The sequence below is a fragment of the Mesoplodon mirus genome (assembly GCF_964341445.2).
Source record: "Mesoplodon mirus genome assembly, chromosome: 1".
Classification (NCBI taxonomy): Eukaryota; Metazoa; Chordata; class Mammalia; order Artiodactyla; family Ziphiidae; genus Mesoplodon; species Mesoplodon mirus.
The window spans coordinates 82,496,382-82,517,913 of NC_138976.1; the positions used below are offsets into that span (position 1 = coordinate 82,496,382).

Genomic DNA, 21,532 nt, shown 5'->3' on the forward strand with positions numbered 1-21,532 from the left:
ATTTCTCTCTGGGCTCGTGGATAAAACCGCTGCCCTACCTGCATTTGATGTTATTCTTAGAAAATAACTCGTTTCACTCAATTTAATCTACCATCCAGCAAACTAGTCTTTCAAAATAATGGTAAAAGAAGATTGTTTTATTCAGGAGAATTAAACTTGCTCAGGGACCACGGATTCTATTAAAAAGATAAAATCATATTGAAAATGAAGTGGCTCTCTGATCGCGCGGCGGGCCTTCAGGATGGCGCCGAAGAAAGACAAGAAGCCTAAGAAGTCAACCTGGAAGTTTAATTTGGACCTTACTCATCCAGAAGAAGATGGAATTTTTGATTCTGGAAATTTTGAACAGTTTCTACGGGAGAAGGTTAAAGTGAATGGAAATCTTGGGAATGTTGTTCACATTGAACGCTTCATGAATAAAATCAGTTGTTTCTGAGAAACAGTTCTCTAAAAGGTATTTGAAATACCTTACCAAGAAGTACCTTAAAAAGAACAGTCTTCGTGATTGGCTTCGTGTGGTTGCATCTGACAAGGAGATTTACGAACTTCGTTACTTCCAGATTAGTCAAGATGAAGATGGATCCGAGTCTGAGGACTAGATGAAGCCATCCCTTGTAGGGCTTTGCTTGCTAATAAAACAAATGAAGTATACAAGAGAGACATCTTGAAATGGACCTTTAGTTTATCAGTGAATAAAAAACATTACTCTGGGGCTTCCCTGGTGGCACAGTGGTTAAGAATCCACCTGCCAATGCAGGGGACACAGGTTCGAGCCCTAGTCCAGGAAGATCCCACATACCGCGGAGCAACTAAGCCCGTGTGCCACAACTACTGAGGCTGCGCTCTAGAGCCCGCAACCCACAGCTACTGAGCCCGTGTGCCACAACTACTGAAACCCGCGCACCTAGAGCCCGTGCTCCACAACAGGAGAAGCCACCACAATGAGAAGCCCGCGCACCGCAACGAAGAGCGGCCCCCACTCGCTTGCTGCAACTAGAGAAAGCCCACGCACAGCAACAAAGACCCAACACAGCCAAAAATAAATAAATTTATTTTAAAAACAAAAAAACATTACTCTGTATGTTAAGCATTCATCTCTTTTATTTAAGTGTATGCTGTTTATATGGTGCTGGCTTTCCTTTAATACTTTTTTAAAAAATTTTTATCGGAGTATAGTTGATTTACAATGTTCTGTTAGTTCCGAGTGTATAGCAAAGTGAATCAGTTATACACATATGCACTCCTTTTTTTTTAAGATTCTTTTCCCATATAGGCCATTACAGAATGTTGAGTAGAGTTCCCTGTGCTATAGAGCAGGTTCTTATTAGTTATCTATTTTATATGTAGTAGTGTGTACATGTCAGTCCCAGTCTCCCAATTTATCCCTCCCCCCCTTATCCCCTGGTAACCGTAAGTTTGTTTTCTACATTTGTGACTCTACTTCTGTTTTGTAAATAAGTTCATTTGTACTCCCTCATTTTTTAAAAAATACTTTCTGTAAGCAGTATTTAAATAGCCTATAGTTAGTGGAATTTCTTTCAGGATTTCTAAAATGTACTGCTTTTACAAATGTCCTTGAGTTAAAGTATATAGTGAAAAAATGAAGCACAATTTTGGGTATAACTTTATATAATAAAATATTTAAATTCTCAAAAAAAATGAAGTGGCTTCATTTTCATAATTTAAATTAATAATTGAAATAAAGGCAATGCTAAAAAAAAGTACTGTGGTTATTCTGTGTTAATGTTACATTTTAATACAATGTTTTTATAAAGTGTAAAGTTATTTATTTTTTGAATAGTAATGCAGTAATACATGGTTCAAAATTCAAAAGGAAAATGCAAAGGGTTACAAATGTAAAGTTTCTTTACCCTGTCCCTAACCGCCAATATCCCTGTCCCAGACACAATATATCAATTCCTTGCCTATTCTTCCAACTTTTCTATCCAGTACCTTTTTTCTTAGAGTCTGGTGTTTGGAAGTTATGTATAAATTCTCATAATATTAACTGTTACCAATGCTGTTTTCATATGCACACACAAATTATACATGTCATAATTTGTGACATATATCATGCTAACATTTAATATTTTATATTTTAATTGTTTTTCCCTATTGTATCACCTTATTTGTTCCTTACCTCAACTCTGTGAAGTAAGTCTTGTTATATTCCTTTAAGAAATGAAGACAGACTCAGCAAAATTGTCTTACCGGGGACACATAAATAGCAGAGCTAAAGTACATTTATTCACTCATTCTTTCCAGCAAATGTGTTGGTTGCCTCCTATGTCTCTTGCACTGAGCTAAAGGCAGCTAGAAGCTAGTGGAAACATGGACTTCTCATTTTCACTTTGCCAGTTAGTAAGTGTGACCTGTTTTAAAAAGTTATTTGAGGTGTCGACTGTATTGTTTCTAAAATGGATGTAATATTACCCTTCCTACAGGGCCATTGGGAGAAATAACTGAGATAAAGAGAAAGAAACGCCTAGTATATCAGCTTAATAAATGTTTTCTCTTCAGAATACATTTTTGACCTTGTTTTAAAACACTTTTCTTAAGACTTCCTCTTCCTAACTTCTTTGCAATGAGTTTCTCCTATAGACATCTTCCCAAATAATAGATCCCTTTGGGCTGAAAGTTTGGGAATGTTTTCATCCCAAGGTCAATTAACCTCCAAGAATTAATAACCAAAACATACTAAGCATCCCTTAGTTTTCCCAGTCCTACCAACAAAGTTACGCCTTCATTATTCTCAAGGTTGTTTCATAATGAATAAATGTTTATAAATAAAGGCTTAGAAATCAGCAGGCCTATTCACCTGTTAATCATAAGTATATTTCTATTCGCCTCATGTTCCCCAAGTGGATATCTCACTGGAAGTTGGCACTTAAATATTATGTTGGTTTACCTTTTAACCAGTTGCTTTCCCTACTATTAAGTTCTTTGAGGGCGAGATGCATATATTGATCTGCTTTGTTCAAGACCATATCCCCAACATCCAGCACAGTGTCTGGCATGTGAAGATTTTCTAAAACCAGTTTATGGATTGAGTACAAGAACTTACAAGTGCCAGGCACTGTGCTAAACACTACATACATCATTGCCTTTAACTTAGTACTTAAAATAGTATCGTCATTCCTGGTTTGTTTTTTTTAACAGATGAAACCACTGTAATTTAAAGACTTTAAGTAATGCTATCAAAGCATACAGCTCCTACATGGTAAAGCCCAGATTTGAAAGCAAGTGGACAAAGCCCAAAATACTATTAACCACTGGATCTGCTGCCTCTACTGAAGTTGATCTTGTTTATTCTTACATCAGTTTCATGAAGTCCTTTTACTTTTGGAAACCTTGCAAATAATTGTTATTTACAGCATTTGACCTTCTAGGTGGGCGAGAAATTTACTTATTTACATATTTACTTATGAAAAGCAAAAATTTACATATTTACTTATGAAAAGCAAGAGACTAGATTGCTCAAGAAATATGTTTATGGAGATAAACTATTTCTTACTCTTTATGTTTAAATATCTTGTTTTTATATCAACAAAGATTCAAATTGCTATTGATCTAAGCTCCTCATGGAAAAAGGGGACAGCAGCTAGGGACTTCCTCAGCTTAATATCAGGGTCCCCTTATAATCATCATCATTCTGGGGTTTACAGTTTTTCTTCTTGGAATCCCTCTATTAAGGCTACTCTTTATGAGTAATGTCTGTGATTGAGAACTAGCTAGTTTTGCCTTTGTATTCTTTGTTCTAATACCTGGATTTAGGCTAAGAGTACCATAATTTGTCTTTAAATAACGACCATACTCTCCACTGTGGAACTAAAGATATGACTCCTGTAATGATCTCTTTTTCCCTTTAGAGAATCTTTATATTCTTAATCACAGGAGCCACTTCCAGTTGCAATCTTTGTGTACATATTATTTTAATGCTCTCAATAGTTATTCTCAAACTTGGGAAAATAAGTCATAGATTATTTACCATACTGCTAGGAGTCACTACTTATTTCCAGAAGCACTAAAGTAGCCCTGCAAATAAGTTTTCCCATCCTCTAAGCTCTAAATCATTTTTTTGTTGCTGTTGGGAAACATTTCAAGTTAAAAGAATAATTTGAACTGACATTATTCCATGCTTCCCTGTCCAGAAATCCAGGGCCAACCGACCCTACTGGCATACCCGTGCATGGTTAGGGTACCAGTCAAGCAAATGTACCCCCACCAAAAATTTAAGAAGAGTAATATATCTATTACTTCCCCCCCGCCACCAAAAATTTAAGAAGAGTAACATATCTATTACTTCCCCCCCCGCCCCCCAAAAAGTGCCAGAGTAGTCATTGTGGAGGAAAATCAAAATTTGTACTTCCTTACACTTATTTTACAGATTATTTTGGTGGTGGTGGTTTAAATTACCTATGGTGGTGAAGATGGGAGTACCGCAATATTTTCAGGCAAAAGGCCTACAAAAGTCATCTAAAAGACCTGCTAGTACCAAGAATTTGTGCTTTGTCTGAGCACCTCCTACAAGTAAGAAAGACACTTTCTACTTCCTTCTTCTCTGCAGAGGCAGTCTCTAAGATCTTGTCCTGGTTTCTGTCTGCCCCTGGCACCTATCTGCCCCTTACCTTTTCTGAAATTATCAGTATTAATAAGGAATAATATTGGGCTAATCTGTGTGAATTAGCAGTCACTATTGTACCTCATCCTGACTCCTGGCTCTCCCTTTAAAAATCCTATCAGTCACTTGGAGGTTTCCCATCTATCTAACCTTTAATGAGCTATAGCTGTGGTCTACATTTGCTGCTCAAAGGTGTGGACCCTATTCCAGCACCATGGACAAATCCTGGGAGCTTCTTAGAAATGTAGTATTTCAGGCCTCACCTACTAAATATGCATTTAAACAATACCCCCAGGTGTTTGATAGGTACGTTAAAATTTGAAAAGCACTGCTTTAGAAACAACACAGAACATATACATATGAATCCCTTTACTGATGACAGATACATGTCTCATAGTATCTTTCTCTCTGAGAGCCTATATTAGGTAGACTGCTCTCGGTGATAGGAACAGAACACCCAACTAAAACTAGCTTAAATAATAAGGACATTTACTATCTAAAAAAACATGAAGTTCCAAGCTACATCAGCTCCAGATTATCAACCCAGTCCTTTCCATCCTTGGGCTCGGCTATTTTCAGCATGCTAGCTTAATCCCTCACAATCGTAAGATGGCTGCCACAGTTCAAGGCATCACACCCAGATACAACAAAGTCAGCAAAGAAAGCTTGTTTCCTCCTATATGTGTCTCTTTTCTTCAGTAGGAACACTTTTCCTGGAAGCCACCCAGCAGACTTCCCATAGTGCTTCACATTCCCATTTCTAAACTAACAGTAGACAAAAGATATAGAATTACCTGGACAGGCTTAGACTAATTAATATCATCTCTTCATAATCCTGAAATACAATCAGAATTTTTTTTTTTTTTTTTTTTTTTGCGGTACGTGGGCCTCTCACTGTTGTGGCCTCTCCCGTTGCGGAGCACAGGCTCCGGACGCGCAGGCTCAGCGGCCATGGCTCACGGGCCCAGCAGCTCCACGGCATGTGGGATATCCCCGGACCGGGGCACGAACCCGTGTCCCCTGCATCGGCAGGCGGACCCTCAACCACTGTGCCACCAGGGAAGCCCACAATCAGAATCTTTATTTTGGCCTAAACCTATCAGGCCTCTCTTATCAAGAAGAAAACTAAACACTCTAAGCTAGGTGGGGATGGGGGGAGTTTGCTGCTAGGAAGGCAAGTAACAGTACCTTTATCTTCACGTTTAAACAGAAAAAAGAAATAAAGTAGGAGTGACAGAAATCCTCTCAAAGAACAAATCCTCTCTGATTTAATATATACCCACACTATAAGCATAAATAACTTAATATGTATGTATAATTAAGGTTTGGCTTTAGTTCCTTTTATTGTACTCTATGCTCTATGCCAAATGAATCCTGGTGTGTACTTTACTTGCTAATAAATAGGCTAACGTAAAAATTATTTGGGGCAGGGCTTGGCCAAGGTCAAGAATCTGGTCTATTGCAACACTTCCTAACTTATCTGCTAGCCTCCAGTTTTCCCTCACATATGTGAGTGCCCCAGGTATATGAGAGACTTCAATGGATTCTTTTCTCAATAAATAGTTTTCTTTTCCAAAAGTGAATTGAGTAGGGACTTCCCTCGTGGTCCAGTGGTTAAGAATCCGCCTTCCAATGCAGGGGACGCAGGTTCAATCCCTGGTTGGAGAACTAAGATCCCACATGCTGCAGGGCAACTAAACCTGTGCACCACAACTACTGAGTACACAAGCCACAACTAGAGAGCCCACATGCCACAACTACATAGCCCACACACTCTGGAGCCTGCGCACCGCAAGGAAAGATCCCGCATGCCGCAACTAAGACCTGATGCAACCAAAAATAAGTAAATATATATATTAAAGTGAATTGATTATGTTGCTCTTCTGATTCAAATCCCGCAGTGACATTCCACTGCCTATTGAATAAAGTCTAAGTTCTTTAACATAACATATAACATATAACATCCCTCCCAGTGGGCCACAGGCAATCTTTCCAGTTATGTCCTATAAGTCCCCACCCATCCCCTCACCTTATCACCCACAAAGAATAACTCCTTCCCCTATGATCTCAGAGCTCTCCTTCCTCTGTTACTGAGTGCCTCACACTCCTTTGTAATTAGTTGCTAAAATATCTGGTTCCCCAGCAGAATATGAGCTCATTTATCTTCTTCACTTTGCATGACTGAATTTTCTAATTTTTCTACAAACTTTTATACCAAAAGTTTTATATCAGCATTTTACTAAAAGTGTGCCTTAATAAAAAATATGTTGTAAACAAGCTTGTAATATTTTGGATGGACATAAAAAATCTTGGTGGGAGGAGGCATCAGGCTGCAGAAGAAGGAAGTATCTGTGGTGGATGTGATGTCCATGTTCAGATTTAATGTCTTTTCAGAGAGAGAAAAAAAAAAAGCCTTTTTACCTTCAGCCAAAGGCAGAATAAGAGTATGATGTCATATGGCAGAAAACTGAAGTTCTAAAGATAGAAGAATTTCTTTTGCAGAATTAGAACCATCCAATAGATGAAGACGAAGAAATAAAAACTTAGAAGCTGGAATCATGGCTAAGGAAGTGGCAGAATTCCATTATCTTAATAAAATCTCCAGAAAAATCAATGTTTTTTGGTGGGAGGTAATGTTTCTTTCCCGCTCTTGACCTGTCCATCTATGAAAAGGGAGTTCAGTCGAGCAATACCCCTTGACTTTCTCTACTCCTCTGCCTGGGGAAGGTGGGGTGTCTCATCTGGTTGGAACATTTGGGAGGAATAAACTGGGCGTGCTCAACCCAGCTCCGGGCCTTATTTATTTTGCCCCTCTTGGGAGTAAACTTGCTTATAGTAAGCACAATTTCTTCTCTGTTACTCATGCCATAAAATCCTTCCCAGCTGGAAAAGTTGTCCTGGTCCAATACTGCTATGACTATATGAGTAAGTCTAATTCCGAATGGAGTTAGGAGGCCCATTTGACTCTCGTGTAAAGATATATTCTCCAAGGTAGGCTTTATCAGTAAAAGAGGGGATATTTGGACTACCATCTGCCTCTGCTTTGTCTTATTGCTTAATTGTTCTGAATCCAGGTGGGAAAGAGGGGAGTGCAGTAACTATATTTTCTTATTTTCTGTATTCTTTTTTTTTTTAAGTTTTATTATGGAAAATTTCTAACATGTATAAAGTACTGAGAATAGCAATGAGGACTACCATACAGCTTCAACAGTCATCACTCATGGCCAATCTTGTTTCCTTTGTACCTCCCACTCTCCATTATTCTGAAGCAAATTCTAGATATCACATCATTTCGCCCCTAAACATGTAGGCACGCACCTCTAAAACAAAAGAATGGGAACCAAGACATTTGGTGTCTGTGCCTAGCTCAGTGGGTGGCAGTCCTCTGTATCTTCATTTCTGCAATTTGTAAAATACGATTTATAGGTGGCTGCAATGAAATTTTTTGTTTTTTAAGTAACCACAATCAAAAAGGAGGGCTAAATCCTCCCAAGTCTCCAGGAGGGAAGCTCACCCCATAAATCCAGGCTGGCAAAGCCCAAGGCACCACTCAGGAACAATTCCCTTCAAGGTGGGGATCCCAGGCACTGCCCATGGTCCCTGGCCATCTAGGGTGCAGTGGGTCCTCATCCTCCCCTTATTTTCCATATTCTTGATGCTCTGCCACCTGGGCCTCACTGACTGGGGAGAGACTGCTCCTCTCAGGGCTAGATAATTGTCCAATAGCTAACAAATCCCCTGAACCTTTCATATACAAACTGACCAATCCAGAACCCACATCCGTCCTTCAACCACCTTCTTTATCAAACTCTCACACACCAAGTCAATATTCCCCTGCCCTAATCAACCCAGCACTAGGTACTAGATAACTGGAGACAGTCCCTACATCCCAGAGCCTGCTGAAATTATTCAGACTAGCCAATCCTAAACATGCTTACTCTGCCTTGCCTTTACTGTGGAAACCACAATAAACGCTTTTGCCCACGCTTTCCCCTTGACCACCCCCATCTCCTGATTGATCCTGGTGCTTCCCTGTATGGCCCTATGTGGTGAAGCATGCCCCTCTCCTTGAAGACGGTAAGTAAAAACTATCTTGTCAATGGCATCTGTCTCCAGATCTCCTGGTCTCACCATACCTGAATAATAATAAAACATATATTTTAAAATGGGGAGCTGTTATCAGGCTCCTCCAAAGGCCCCAAAAGATATCTTCAGGAGGTGGTACAAAATGTGTCTTTATAACACACTCATTGATATCATTTCCCCTTCTTTCTTGCCATATTTGTTTTTAAATCAGTAAGGTGGGAACAGAATTACCCAAAGAGCTAGGCCCTGATTAGTAACAGTTTGCCCAGTTTTCATTTATTCTTGAGATTCTAACCACAGATTTCTAAAGAAAAATAATATATCCAATAGTTTATCAGTCAATCTGCATCTTAAGTGTAAAAAATTCTTAAGTGTTGTGAACATAAGAGAAATGTAACTCATGGTCCAAGCGTTCAAGAAGGTTATGGTACAGTGGGGAAGTAAAACTAGGAAATATTAAACAATTGAGATGATTTAGTGTTAAAGCAGTAGATTAAGTAAGGTATAATGGGAGTTAAGGAAAGGGAAGAACGGTTTGAAAGTAGCATGAGAGCTACATCTTAAAGGGTAAACTTAACTTGAAGAGGCAAAGAGGTGGGAGTATTCTTTGCAAGCCAATTCAAATTGGTTTAAGTCAAAACAGAAAAAAAAATTTATTGTTTCTTATTACCAAAGAGATCAGTCATATGTAGATCGAGAAGCTCAATTATATATCATCAGGAATCTGTCAGTTGCTGTTTCTTGGCTTTGTCAAGCACTACTTTTTCTAAAAGTTCCTGCTGAAGGTTCAGGCAAGGCTTACATTGGGCCAGCTTGGGTCATATGTTTTTTTTGTTTATTTTTTTAATAAAGTTATTTATTTATTTATTTGTGGCTGAGTTGGATCTTTGTTGCTGCGCGCGGGCTTTCTCTAGTTGCAGCGAGCTGGGGCTACTCTTTGTTGCGGTGCACAGGCTTCTCATTGCAGAGGCTTCTCTTGTTGCGGAGCATGGGCTCTAGGCACGTGGGCTTCAGTAGTTGTGGCTCACGGGCTCTAGAGCACAGGCTCAGTAGTTGTGGCACACAGACTCAGTAGTTGTGGTGCACAGGCTTAGTTGCTCTGCGGCATGTGGGATCTTCCCGGACCAGGGCTCGAACCCATGTTCCCTTCATTAGCAGGCAGATTCTTAACCACTGCACCACCAGGGAAGCCCTGGGTCATATATTCTTTATTGAACTGATTGCTGTGACCAAGGGGTCATGGTCCTCTGATTAGCCGGGCTTGGGTCGCATGTCCACCCTAGAGCTGGCTGTGGAGTCAGCCACATGCAAACCTTTGGACCAAAGGTAAGGGTTTGATGATTCCCAAAGGAAATTCTGAACGATGTTACCAAAAGGTAAGATCAATTCTGGACAGGAGAGTATAACAATCTTCGGCGTGGTGGGGGAATAACAGCATGAGCAGGGTGGAAAGGAAAGCAAAGACCCATCTGACTATAATCCATATTAAGAAACAGAGGAAAATTTTGATAATTCAGGTGGCATAAAATTATTAGAACCTTTAAAAGTCAGACTGAAGAGATTGAATGACTCACTAAGCAGTGGAGATTCATTTTAGATTCTGAAGCAATAGAGTGATATGGTAAAAACAATATTACAGAACAATTAATCAGACAAGAGCCAGTAGCTAAACTGTTGTCAGGAAGACCAGATGAGGAGATTGTTCAAATAATCCTGAAAGGACATGATAAAGATTTATGCTAGACAGTAATAGTGAAAGGAAGAGATTAAGGTAAATCTAGATATTACTTTCCAAGGAAGAAAAGACTAAATTGAATACAGGGATGAAGAGAAGAATCAGAGGGGATGACAAAGGTTGTAGCTAGAGTTATAAAACTATTGCTAATAGAAATTTATAAGGAGAGTGGGTTTCCCTTTCTCCCAATGCGCCCGCCTGTTCTCTTAGCCTACAATTTCTTTCAGTAGCCTGGATGTAGACTGCTGAAGGGTCTAAGTACTGAAAGATTATGGTACCTAACTCCACCATCATATGTGATTCCATATAAAAATATTAAATGGTAAAATAAGCATAAGAAGTCCAACGGTCATGATTTGTCGAATGATGGTTTTTTTTACAATCACAAAATTTTCTCATTAGAAATTTACTGGTGACCTAAATGGGAATGAAATCCAAAAAACGTGATACATGTATACATATAGCTGATTCACTTTGCTATACAGTAGAAACTAACACAACATTGTAAAGCAACTATACTCCAATAAAAATTTTTTAAATTAAATTAAAAATAAAAGAAATTTACTTATTGATACCCTAATTCACATTTAGTTTATATAATCCAGCACTACTTGTTAGTAATTATGTACTTATTTTCACCCTCATCTTGAAAACACAAATTTTTAGACTCGTTTTTTTTTTTTTTAAAGCAACTTTTAACAGTGCCCTAATACAGCTGAAATACTTCCCCCCCACCAAAGGAAATGAAAACAGGGTATCGAAGAGATATCTGCATTCCCATGTTCATAGCATCATTATTCACAATTGCCAAGACATACAAACAACCTAAGTGTCTTTCAACGGATGAATGGATAAAGAAGATGTGGTACACAAATACATATAAATAAGAATTCTGAAATTCTTATTTATAACTGTCAGCTGTTTAAAAAATAAAAGCTTATTTATATAATCTTAGTAATTAGGACTATTCAGTTGGGGGTACTAATTATACATAAGCAGAGGGAAGAGAAAAGAGGGAAGAGGAAAGATGAAAAGTACATGAGGTAAAGCTATCTCTTGATGGGGGATGGGACTCACATTAGCATTCAGGCAAAGAGATTCATCTTCCCTTCTAGCTTCCCTTCTCTGGTCACTAGATCAGAGGATGGATTCCTCGTTTTAGGAAGCTAGAGAGATTCAATGATTTGGTGGATAGAATACAGAGACTGTGAGAATTACCGAAGGAGTAAAGTGTAGACTGGAGAAAGAAACCTAAGTAACGGCTCCTAATTTAAAAACTTGATTACTGGATTGATGGAGCATGCAATTGGAGTCATACTTGAATGTCTTGTCACTAACCTTCCACTGCTACAAATTTTAGACATTTTCTCTAAGTAACTAATATTTAAATAATGAATAAAAATAAATTTAAATAATAACAAATATTTAATGAACACACATTCTGTGCCAGATTACTATGTTAAATGTAAAGCATTTGCATGGGTTAAAAATTTAATCCCCACAGCAAATTTATAAAGTAAATTGATCATTATCATTATCTCTATTTTATGAACAAGGTGACTAAGCCTCAACATAGATAATAACTTGCTTGAGGTCACAGAGCTATATTTGATTCTGCTCTATGTGATGGACACTAAGCCTTGGTTTTCACTGCCACATTATACTCTCTTCCAAATAAATAATCTCTTAAATTTCTTATAGCTGGGTGACAATGCTCAGGCCTGAAAAACCAGGACTGTTATTGCTAAAGGAGGGGCAGTGGGAAATTGGGAGGCTTTCTCTGCCACATTCAATAAATCAGCACAGTTTTTCCTCTACTGTTGGAACAGATCACTGTTTCTTCAGCTGAGCACCAGATGAAGTAACTGGCTTGCATTTAGGGGGTGTATTTTCTAAAGAGTGAACCACATTTAGCATTGTGGGATGCTCATACTATATGTGTATGTGAGGCACTAGTGGGAGATCGTATAAATTCATGTGTTATCCCATGGTACCTGCCAAACGTACATTCATTTTCTGTCTTTCTGCCTCTCTTTCTCCCTTTCCTCCTTCCAGCTATCCCTCTCTCCCTCTCTACTAAACTTCTATAGTTAATTGGAATTTGTTGTAATAGCATATGATTTTTCTTCTGGTCTCTTTTTCTTTTTTTTAATATTTATTTATTTGGTTGCACCGGGTCTTAGTTGTGGCACATGGGCTCCTTAGTTGTGGCAGGCAGGCTCCTTAGTTGTGGCTCACCGGCTCCTTAGTTGTGGCATGCGAACTCTTAGTTGCAGCATGCATGTGGGATCTAGTTCCCTGACCAGGGATCGAACGCCGGCCCCCTGCATTGGGAGCATGCAGTCTTAACCACTGCGCCACCAGGGAAGTCCCCCTGGTCTCTCTTTTTTTTTTTTTTTTTTGCGGTACGCGGGCCTCTCACTGTTGTGGCCTCTCCCGTTGAGGAGCACAGGCTCCGGACATGCAGGCTAAGCGACCATGGCTCACGGGCCCAGCCGCTCCGCGGCATGTGGGATCTTCCCAGACCAGGGCACGAACCCATGTCCCCTGTATCAGCAGACGGACTCTCAACCAATGCGCCACCAGAGAAGCCCTTTGGTCTCTTTTTTATCTACCTTTTGAAATAATTTTTCACTTTGTAAAAGTTACAAGAGTGGTACAGAGAGTTTTCATATTCTCTCCACCCAGCTTCCTCTCATGTTAACATCTTGCTTAATCATAGTACAATGATCAAAACTAAGAAGTTGGTACGGTAGCATTAACTACAGAATTTATATGAATTTAATCAGTTTTTCCACTTACATCCTTCCACTGGTCCAGAATCCAATCCAGAATGTAGCATTGCATTTACTCATCACGCCTCCTTTGTCTTCTCCAGTTTGTCACAGCTCCTCAGTCTTTCTTTTCCTTTCATGATCTTGACACTTTGGAAAAGTACTGATCATTTATTTTGTAAAATGGCCCTCAATTGGGCTTATCTCATGTTTAGATTGAGGCTCTGCATTTTTGGCAAGAATACCGCAGATGTGATGAGCCCTTCCCAGTGCACCATGTTGGGGAGTACATGATGTAAGTGGCATGTTTTTAATCAAGGGAGTGGCCTGATACAATCTACAGCTTTGAAAGATAACTCTGACAGTGAGGTGCAGAGTAAACAGGAGTGAAGGAAGGTTGTTGTCAAGATACCAATTAAGGGGCGGTTGTAATAGACTAGGCAGGGCATGAAGGTAATCTGAACAAAGGCTGTGGCTGTAGGGATGGGGGTGAAAGTCTGAATATGAGATTCCCAAAGTAAAATGAATAGGATCTGGGGAGTTGTTTCCATGAGTGAAATGAGGTGAGAGAGGAACTGAGGATAATTACTAGGATATTAGGATATCAGGTAGATGGTTGACTCCATTATCAATTGGTGGCCAAGATCTTTGTAATTCAGATCCCTAATAAGATTTACAAAAAAAAAAAATGCTGGTGTGTGGCTGTAATAAGAGGTTGTTTGCATGTTTGTGACAAAAAGATACAGAAAGAGGGGAAGAAAGAGATCTTCGGCCATTTATTTACTCCTGTTTTCAAGTTTCAGGTTTGGAAATTCAGCGTTTTTGCTCTGTATCTATGAGTGAGAGAGAAGTCAGCATCTCATCACAGCCCTCATTTTCACTGGGTAAAAGGGACTTTTCATACATACTTGACAAATATTTGTGGAATAGTGCATGAAAGAGTTAGTATGTCTGAGTCAGGGGCAAGGGAGACAAAAGAATGTGATGGAAGCCACTGCAAATTGTCTCATGGCCAGAAGTATTTCAAATAAACTAGCTCTGGTCTTAACCTGGAACAGTGAAGCCAAGATGGAAATTCAAGATGAAAGCAGTGAAGTTTAACCTTTCTTGCTCATTTCTATGTTAGAGATAGAAGAGAGGAAGAAACCTTGGATTTTCCTAGTGTTGGAGAAACCTACCTGAGCTTCCACTGACCTAAAAGCTGACCTCACAGTGTATCATGGAGGGAAGAAGGGAGTTTAGCTGATTTGAAGCCAATGGATTATAATTACATGTTAAACATTCATACTTCCCAATAAAACAGGTTTTTAACTGGGCTGCACATAAGGTTTTTAACTGGGCTGCACATAAGGTTTATCTGCAGAGCTTTAAAAAACTACAGATGCCCAAGACCCATCCCAAATGATTCTGGTACAGAAGCCATATTATTCAGAATTTCTTTGACTGAAAGCAGCAAAAAATCAACTCAAATCAGCCTCAGCCACAATTTGGAGTGAGTTGTGAATTATTATCTAATGCTGCATAACAAATTAACCAACTCAAACCTTAGCAGCTTAAAACACACCTTGTACAGTTTCTGTTGATCAGGATTTGGGGGGTGGCCTAGCTGGGGGTTCTGCCTCAGGGTCTTCCACGAAGTTGAAATCAAGGTGTCAATTGGGCTTCAGTCATCCAAAGGCTTGACTGGGGTTGGAGGACCCACTTCCAAGGTGGCTCCGTTACATGGCTGGCAAACCATTTTGCCACACAGGTTTTTTGCACAGGGCTGCTTGAGTCTTCTCACAATTTATTGCCTGGTTTTCCCCAGATCAAGCAATCCGAGAGAACAAGGCTGAAGCAGCTTGATACGATTTTATGGCTCAGATGAAGGTGTCTTTGAGTAGGAGGAGGGGGATCATCACAGGTGGGATGTCTATTGCCGCAAAGGCTGAGGACCATCCTAGAGCAAACATACTATATGTTCCAACACACCCATTCATTGTTTATAAGGTGAAAATGATTAAAATGAGTATCAAGGGAAGGCTTGAAGGGGAAAGTATAATAATTTTAAAAACCTCAAGGGTTATGACTCACCTCTAACTGTGGAAATAGACTTAGATCTGTCTTAATAAGCCTTTAACATTTGCAGATCCCTTTAGAGTTTCTCGGATGATTTCATAACATCTTATTTGATCTTAAGAACAATGTTAGGTTTGTAGGCTGGCGTCAGGAAGATTGGGACTGAAAGACAGAGCTAATAATAGTGAACACCCACCAGATGCCAGGCATTTGACTAGATACTTCATATTCATAAACTTTTTAACCAAATGCCATGAGGTCAATATTAGTAATTTCAATTTTGAGGGAGGCTTAGCTTCCTTGGGCTCAGAGAAGTTAAATGACATGCCCATAGCTGAGCATTGGAGCCAGAAGGAGAACACAGATTTTCCTTCTCACAGTCCTACATGCTTTCCACTTGGCTGCTTCCCTTTCCAGCATAACAACCACTGCTGCTACTTTCTCCACATGCTACATCCTTGACTTAACCTTCATCTTATGGTAGCATGGGACTCCCCAAAAGACAGAGGACTCAATAATTGCAGGCCGGTGCAGGGGGGGTGGTGGTGGGATGAACTGGGAGATTGGGATTGACATATATACACTAATATGTATAAAATGGATAACTAATAAGAACCTGCTGTATAAAAAAATAAATAAAATAAAATTCAAAAAAAAAATTGCAGGCCCAGACTTATAGTACCCTAAGAATGGTGTTTTTTTGGTTTTGTTCTGCCTTGTTATTTTGGTGACCACTTCATTACAAGCCTATTGGAATGAAAAAAGAAAGGCAGAGAGAAAATATATTGAACAAGAAAAGATACCTAGTTTGCAGTTTATACTGAAAAAATCCAATTCTCTAGGAATGTCTACCTTTGTTTGATTTTTATTAAAAATCTGTCTCCAAAGCAGACAACTTGAGTGGCCACAAATAACATCTTGGCATCTCATTTTCCTTTTTGTCAAGTTGGGTAATATTTCTTAAGGTTGGCCTAACTTTCATGGGTGTGGAAGGATAGGTGGCATGAAAGATAAGATGTACTTTGTGTTCCTACATGTGTTTGAGTGAAAGAAATGATTTTCAAGAGGTAAACATCATCTCTATTACTAACGGCCTCAAAGTTCTAACTGTTCTTCTAACTTATAAATATGCAATTACACCTCCATGTTGTTTGTGGCTTACTAAAAGCAATGTGCAATAGTATTACATGAGATAATCCAAAATAGATGTCAAGTCTCCCACCAAATAAATCTGCTATTTTTAGCAGCTGTAGGCTAGCTAGGCAATATGTCCTCCATCCAATATTGTCAGGGTAATCATAGCAACTTTTCCGAGCTCTGTACAACCTTTGCTTCAGTAAGGACCACATCAAAACAGAGATCTGGAGGTTCTCTCCTCTTACATATCCTGTATATCCTGGCTTACAGGATACTAAGCCAGTCATATCTTCAGTGAAGTCTTATCCCTTAACCCCCTCATTCCAGTCCTACCAGTCGGGTACTCAAGCATTCCTGTTATTATGGCAGAGTATAATAATTAAGAGCATGAAATTGGAAATCAAATTTGGATTTGGTTCTGCCACTACTTGTATGGCCTTGAGCAAGTTATTTTACCTCTTTGTGCCTCAGTTCCTTCATCTGAAAAATAATACTATCTTCTAGTAGGATTTAATGAGTATTAAATGAGATAATATTAGGGAGTTTAGAATGATGCCAGGTATATGGTAAGCACTCTACAGCTGATACCTATTTTTATCATTGCATGTATTTTTCATGAAGCTAGGTTACCTCCTAAAAATTTGAAGACTCAGGCAACTGATTGTTTAACCAGTGGGTCAAATAAACATTTATATGCTGCCTACTGTAATTAGTATTATTGGACTAGACAGAGAAGACATGAAGATCAGCATAGACCTAAACAAAGTAGCTTTAAGTGTTGATGTCATGAATCCCTGATGCCTTTCTGCCTTATTCTACCACATCCCCCATTTTTAAAACAGGGAAAGGGACAAAAAGTGATTACCAGGGGAAGCAAGTTCCAGCAGAGTCTCCTGCTGGGTCTTTTACAGGCTTGGGGGAGAAAGGGGGGTGGGTAGAGAGGGAGAAGGTGCATAGCAACTCACTCACAAAGATAAGCTCAAGAAGTGTGTTGAACATGGAGTCTTGAGTTGAGTTGCTACAGGTCTCTGTCAGCCTCCTATTTTGTTGACATCTGTGATATTATAATAAAGTGAGCACAGAATGGTCCAAAGTTAGAAGGCTACTCTGATTGGTTCTTGGATTTTTAACTATGAAGGCCTTTCATAGTGTATAAATGGGGTGGCCAAGAACTGCAAAGGTATAGTTGCAAGCTAAGCACAATGACAACAGCAAGCCGAGTCCCAGAGTTTCAGGACTAGCCTCATAATACAGAGTAGCTCGGTGATTCACTATTTGGGGTCATAAAGTCTTGGGTTCCAAACCTGGTTCCAACAAATGTTAGCAGTGTGACTCTGGGTAGTTACTTTATCTTTCAAATCCTCAGATTTATACAGTTGTCATGAGAATTAAAGTAATGTATGTAAGGTACTGTCAAAACATACTTCCCAAAAAGTTAAAAACATGACTCTCATACAAATATAAAGTGAGCATGCGTCAAAGATTCATTTCACATGTTAATGAGAGAACTGACAAGATGGTTTAAAGAAAACTGGAGAGAGCAAAGTATTTACAGTGGCTAAAGAAAAAGGCTTGAAAAAGCTGGCTAATTTATATACAAGACTGTTTAATGTACAGGGCAATAAAACTGTAACTTCTGGGGTTGTCTTCGTTACCAGATAAATAATTTGCGTCTCTAGTGAACAAATTTCATTTTCATGACAATCAGTTGTTCCCAAGTGGGGGTAATTTCTCTTTCCAGGGGACATTTGGCAATGGCTGAAGACATTTTTGGTTGTTATAGCTGGGGGGTGAGGGTGTGTGTGAGTGCTGCTGGCATCTAGCGGGTAGAGAACAGGCATGGTCCTAAACATCCTTCAACGTACAGGACATCCCTCCCCCCCCGCAAAAAAGAATTTTCCAGCCCCCAATCCCCATAGTGCTGAGGTTGAGAAACCCTGTGTATCAATTTCTACAAGTTAACATCTACTCTTATGAAATTTAAAATATCCTAATCAAGAGAAAATAGCGAGTCAAACAAAGATACACACTCCCAGAGAACTGGCTAAGGTGGGTTGGCTAGAAAATGCTTAGATAACTCTGAAAGGACATGCAGTAGCCCTTTTGCCTATTTCCCGGTTTTGGAAAGTTTTCTTGACAATACTTGACACCATACCTGAAACATGGTAGGTGTTCAGTAAAGGTTAGTTATTTCTATAAATTTATAGGCCACTAGATAGAAGTCCAAATGCCCATACAGTAAAATAAATACCATACTTTTACAGAAGCATCGTCATTGTTGGAAATTTTTTTCCTGTTGGATTTTTTCATCATGGTCACTTTGAAGTTTTAAGGAAGTCCTCCAATATAACCTTCAGACTAACAGATGATAGATCTATTAAAAAAGACAAGTCATGTTTAAGAAATTTCCTGAAAGCCTCATTCAAAAAACTAAGCCCCTCCTCCTGCATGAAAAACTTATTGTCAAATTGAGAATATCCAAGATATCCTTAGGAAATCCATTTAAAGTCTGCTATAGAAAGGATAGTAAGGTAAAGATCGTAGAATTGCAGACCGTGGCCCTTTTTATTGGCCAAAATGTGTATGTGTGATTTTTGGGTTTTTTTTGACATTTTAAAAATTGAAGCATAATTGACGTACAATAGTATATTAGATTCAGGTGTACAACATAGTGATTTAATATTTATATACATTACAAAATGGTAACCACAATAAACCTAGTTACCATCTGTTACCATACAAATTTATTACAATATTATTGACTGTATTCCTTATGCCATACATTACAGAGGTAAAAAAAGAAAAAAAAGCAGCCACGCAATTGCCCAAATTTGTCTTGTATAAATCAGTTGAATAGTATATCCAGTGGTTGTATCTATCAGTCTGAGTCCAAAGGAAGAGGTTTTATTCCCCCCCCACCCCTTCCCCCCTTATTAATGACAGCCAGATCTTGTTGGAGAAGGCACTGCCATGGCTCACTGAGTGTCAAGGAAGCAGCTGTGGTGAAATGCTAGCAAAACTTGCTGGAAATCTATCCCCTGGAATTTTGGGGAAATCCACCCTCTAGGGTGCCATGGAAAAGCTGTTCCCCAGTAGATGTCTCACCAGAGACACTCTGCTGCATTGCCAACCCACAGGAACCTAAAAGCAAAATCCTTTTCCTGCAACGGCTCTCCAGTGCCCTCTATTGACAATGCTTAACATTGTTCCACTTGGCAAAGGAAAACTAGAAGGCCCAGATTCATTTTCACAGAAAAAGCAAAAAGGGAGAATTTGGAGCTAAGAGTGAATAAAATCAATAACTGATGCAAGAGTTATTCTGTAATATTTTTAGGAGCTGACAATATTGATAATTTCAGTCTGGTAGTGTCTGAATAACAGCCAGTTTGGGTCCTCCTGAGCCTGCAAGGTGCTTATTTGCCCACTATAGAGCAGTAATTCCTCCTGGGCCCTGAGTAGGCAATATCGACATCACCTGGGCACTTGTTAGAAATGCAGATTCTAGCACCCTACCCCAAACTAACTGAACCAGAAACTCTGGGGTTGGGGACCAGCAATCTCTGTTTTAATAAACCCTGCAAAGGATTCTGGTGCATGCTAAGATTTGAGAACCACTGTTATAACAGTAAGTTCTAGGAACTTGCTGTGCAGACACAGAAAGGAGAGTCAATAAGGATTTATTTGTACAAGTTTTAGTCTCTATTTATTTATTTATTTATTTATTTAGGCTGCTTTGGGTCTTCCTTGCTGTGCGGGCTTTCTCTAGTTGCAGCAAGGGGGGGCTACTTCTTGTTGCGGTGCACAGGCTTCTCATTGCAGTGGCTTCTCTTTGCTGTGGAGCATGGGCTCTAGGAACGTGGGCTTCAGTAGTTGTGGCACATGGGCTTAGTTGCTCCACAGCATGTGGGATCTTCCTGGACCAGGGGTTGAACCCGTGTCCCCTGCACTGGCAGGCAGATTCTTAACCACTGCACCACCAGGGACATCCTTAGTCTCAATTTTTAATCTTGAAAAAGACAACCTAACTTCTCTGGGATCTGGAAGCTAGCACGGAAAATAATATTTTAATCTCTACTTTTACATTGATGATGTGTTTCTGGACTCGTGGACATGAATGCATCAGCTATGCTCACTTTGGTAAGAAACTCTGTTTTTGATGTTCTCTTATCTGCAGGTCATGCTGCCTTGATGCGGGCCCCAAAGCTGCTATTGCAATTTTCATCTGTTTCTGTGTGTACACAGAAGTGGAGAGTAATGCTCATTCTACATTTTCCATACCCTTGCTTTTCCCTAGGTCTCCACCATGCCTGCAGTTACTGGAAGAACAGCTAGAGCCACAAACCTAAGGTCAGCATAGCAGACAGTGGCATGGAGCTCACATTAGCTCACCACTGCTCCTTGCCCCTCAGATAACCTCATGAGTTGGCTTGCCTCCTTGACAAAGCTCCAATAGCCCAAAACAGAAAGGTTCATTTTCCTGACACAGCCTTTGCCTTTACAATTTGCTCCCTTCGAAGGAAAGATGGTGAGATGTATGCTAGCAAGATATTTTTCTGCTGCTTTTTGCTTTAAAATGAAAAATATATGTGTGCATGTTTGTGTGGTGTAGGGATTATGTCCTGGCCCTGGTCCTGCCAATAACTAGCTGCATGGGGTTGGGCAGGTCACCAACTCTGGCTCTAATTTCTACACATAAATATAGAGCATTAGACAAGCTGATACTGCTCCAACATTTTATGATTCTATGCACTACCACAAGCGTATCCTTAAAAGGTAACTTGGTGGGCTTGAATCTCACCCTTTACTGTAACAGTCCGTGCATGAGGCCCTCTTCTAAATTCCCTCCTCTGGGTTTAACATTAAGCACAATGAAACCTTCCTACAGCAAATTCATCCTAAAGGGATTGAGGTTATTTATACATAGAAAGTGAAGTCTTCAGCAGATTTGCTCCTTTTCAATAAATAAAGAGCATGTGTCTTTCTAAACAGATATCTATCCCATTAACTGCTTTGATAAGAGTAACTAAATGTGAAAGCACACACTGGAAATGAAGCACTAGTATTCTTTATTTCAAATTCCTGATTTATTTCTCACTCATAGTAGTAAGCAAAAATGTTTAC

General features: G+C 39.5%; 1 protein-coding gene across 1 annotated transcript; it reads left to right on the forward strand.

Moving 5' to 3' along the window:
- The first annotated feature begins 195 nt into the window (after positions 1 to 195).
- LOC309808702 (ribosomal protein eL22-like) lies at positions 196 to 1,029 on the forward strand. Its single transcript, XM_082629282.1, is given in 2 exon segments — positions 196 to 423; positions 425 to 1,029. Coding segments are annotated over 2 exon segments (357 nt in total). The 5' UTR covers positions 196 to 241; the 3' UTR covers positions 600 to 1,029.
- Positions 1,030 to 21,532: the final 20,503 nt, after the last annotated feature.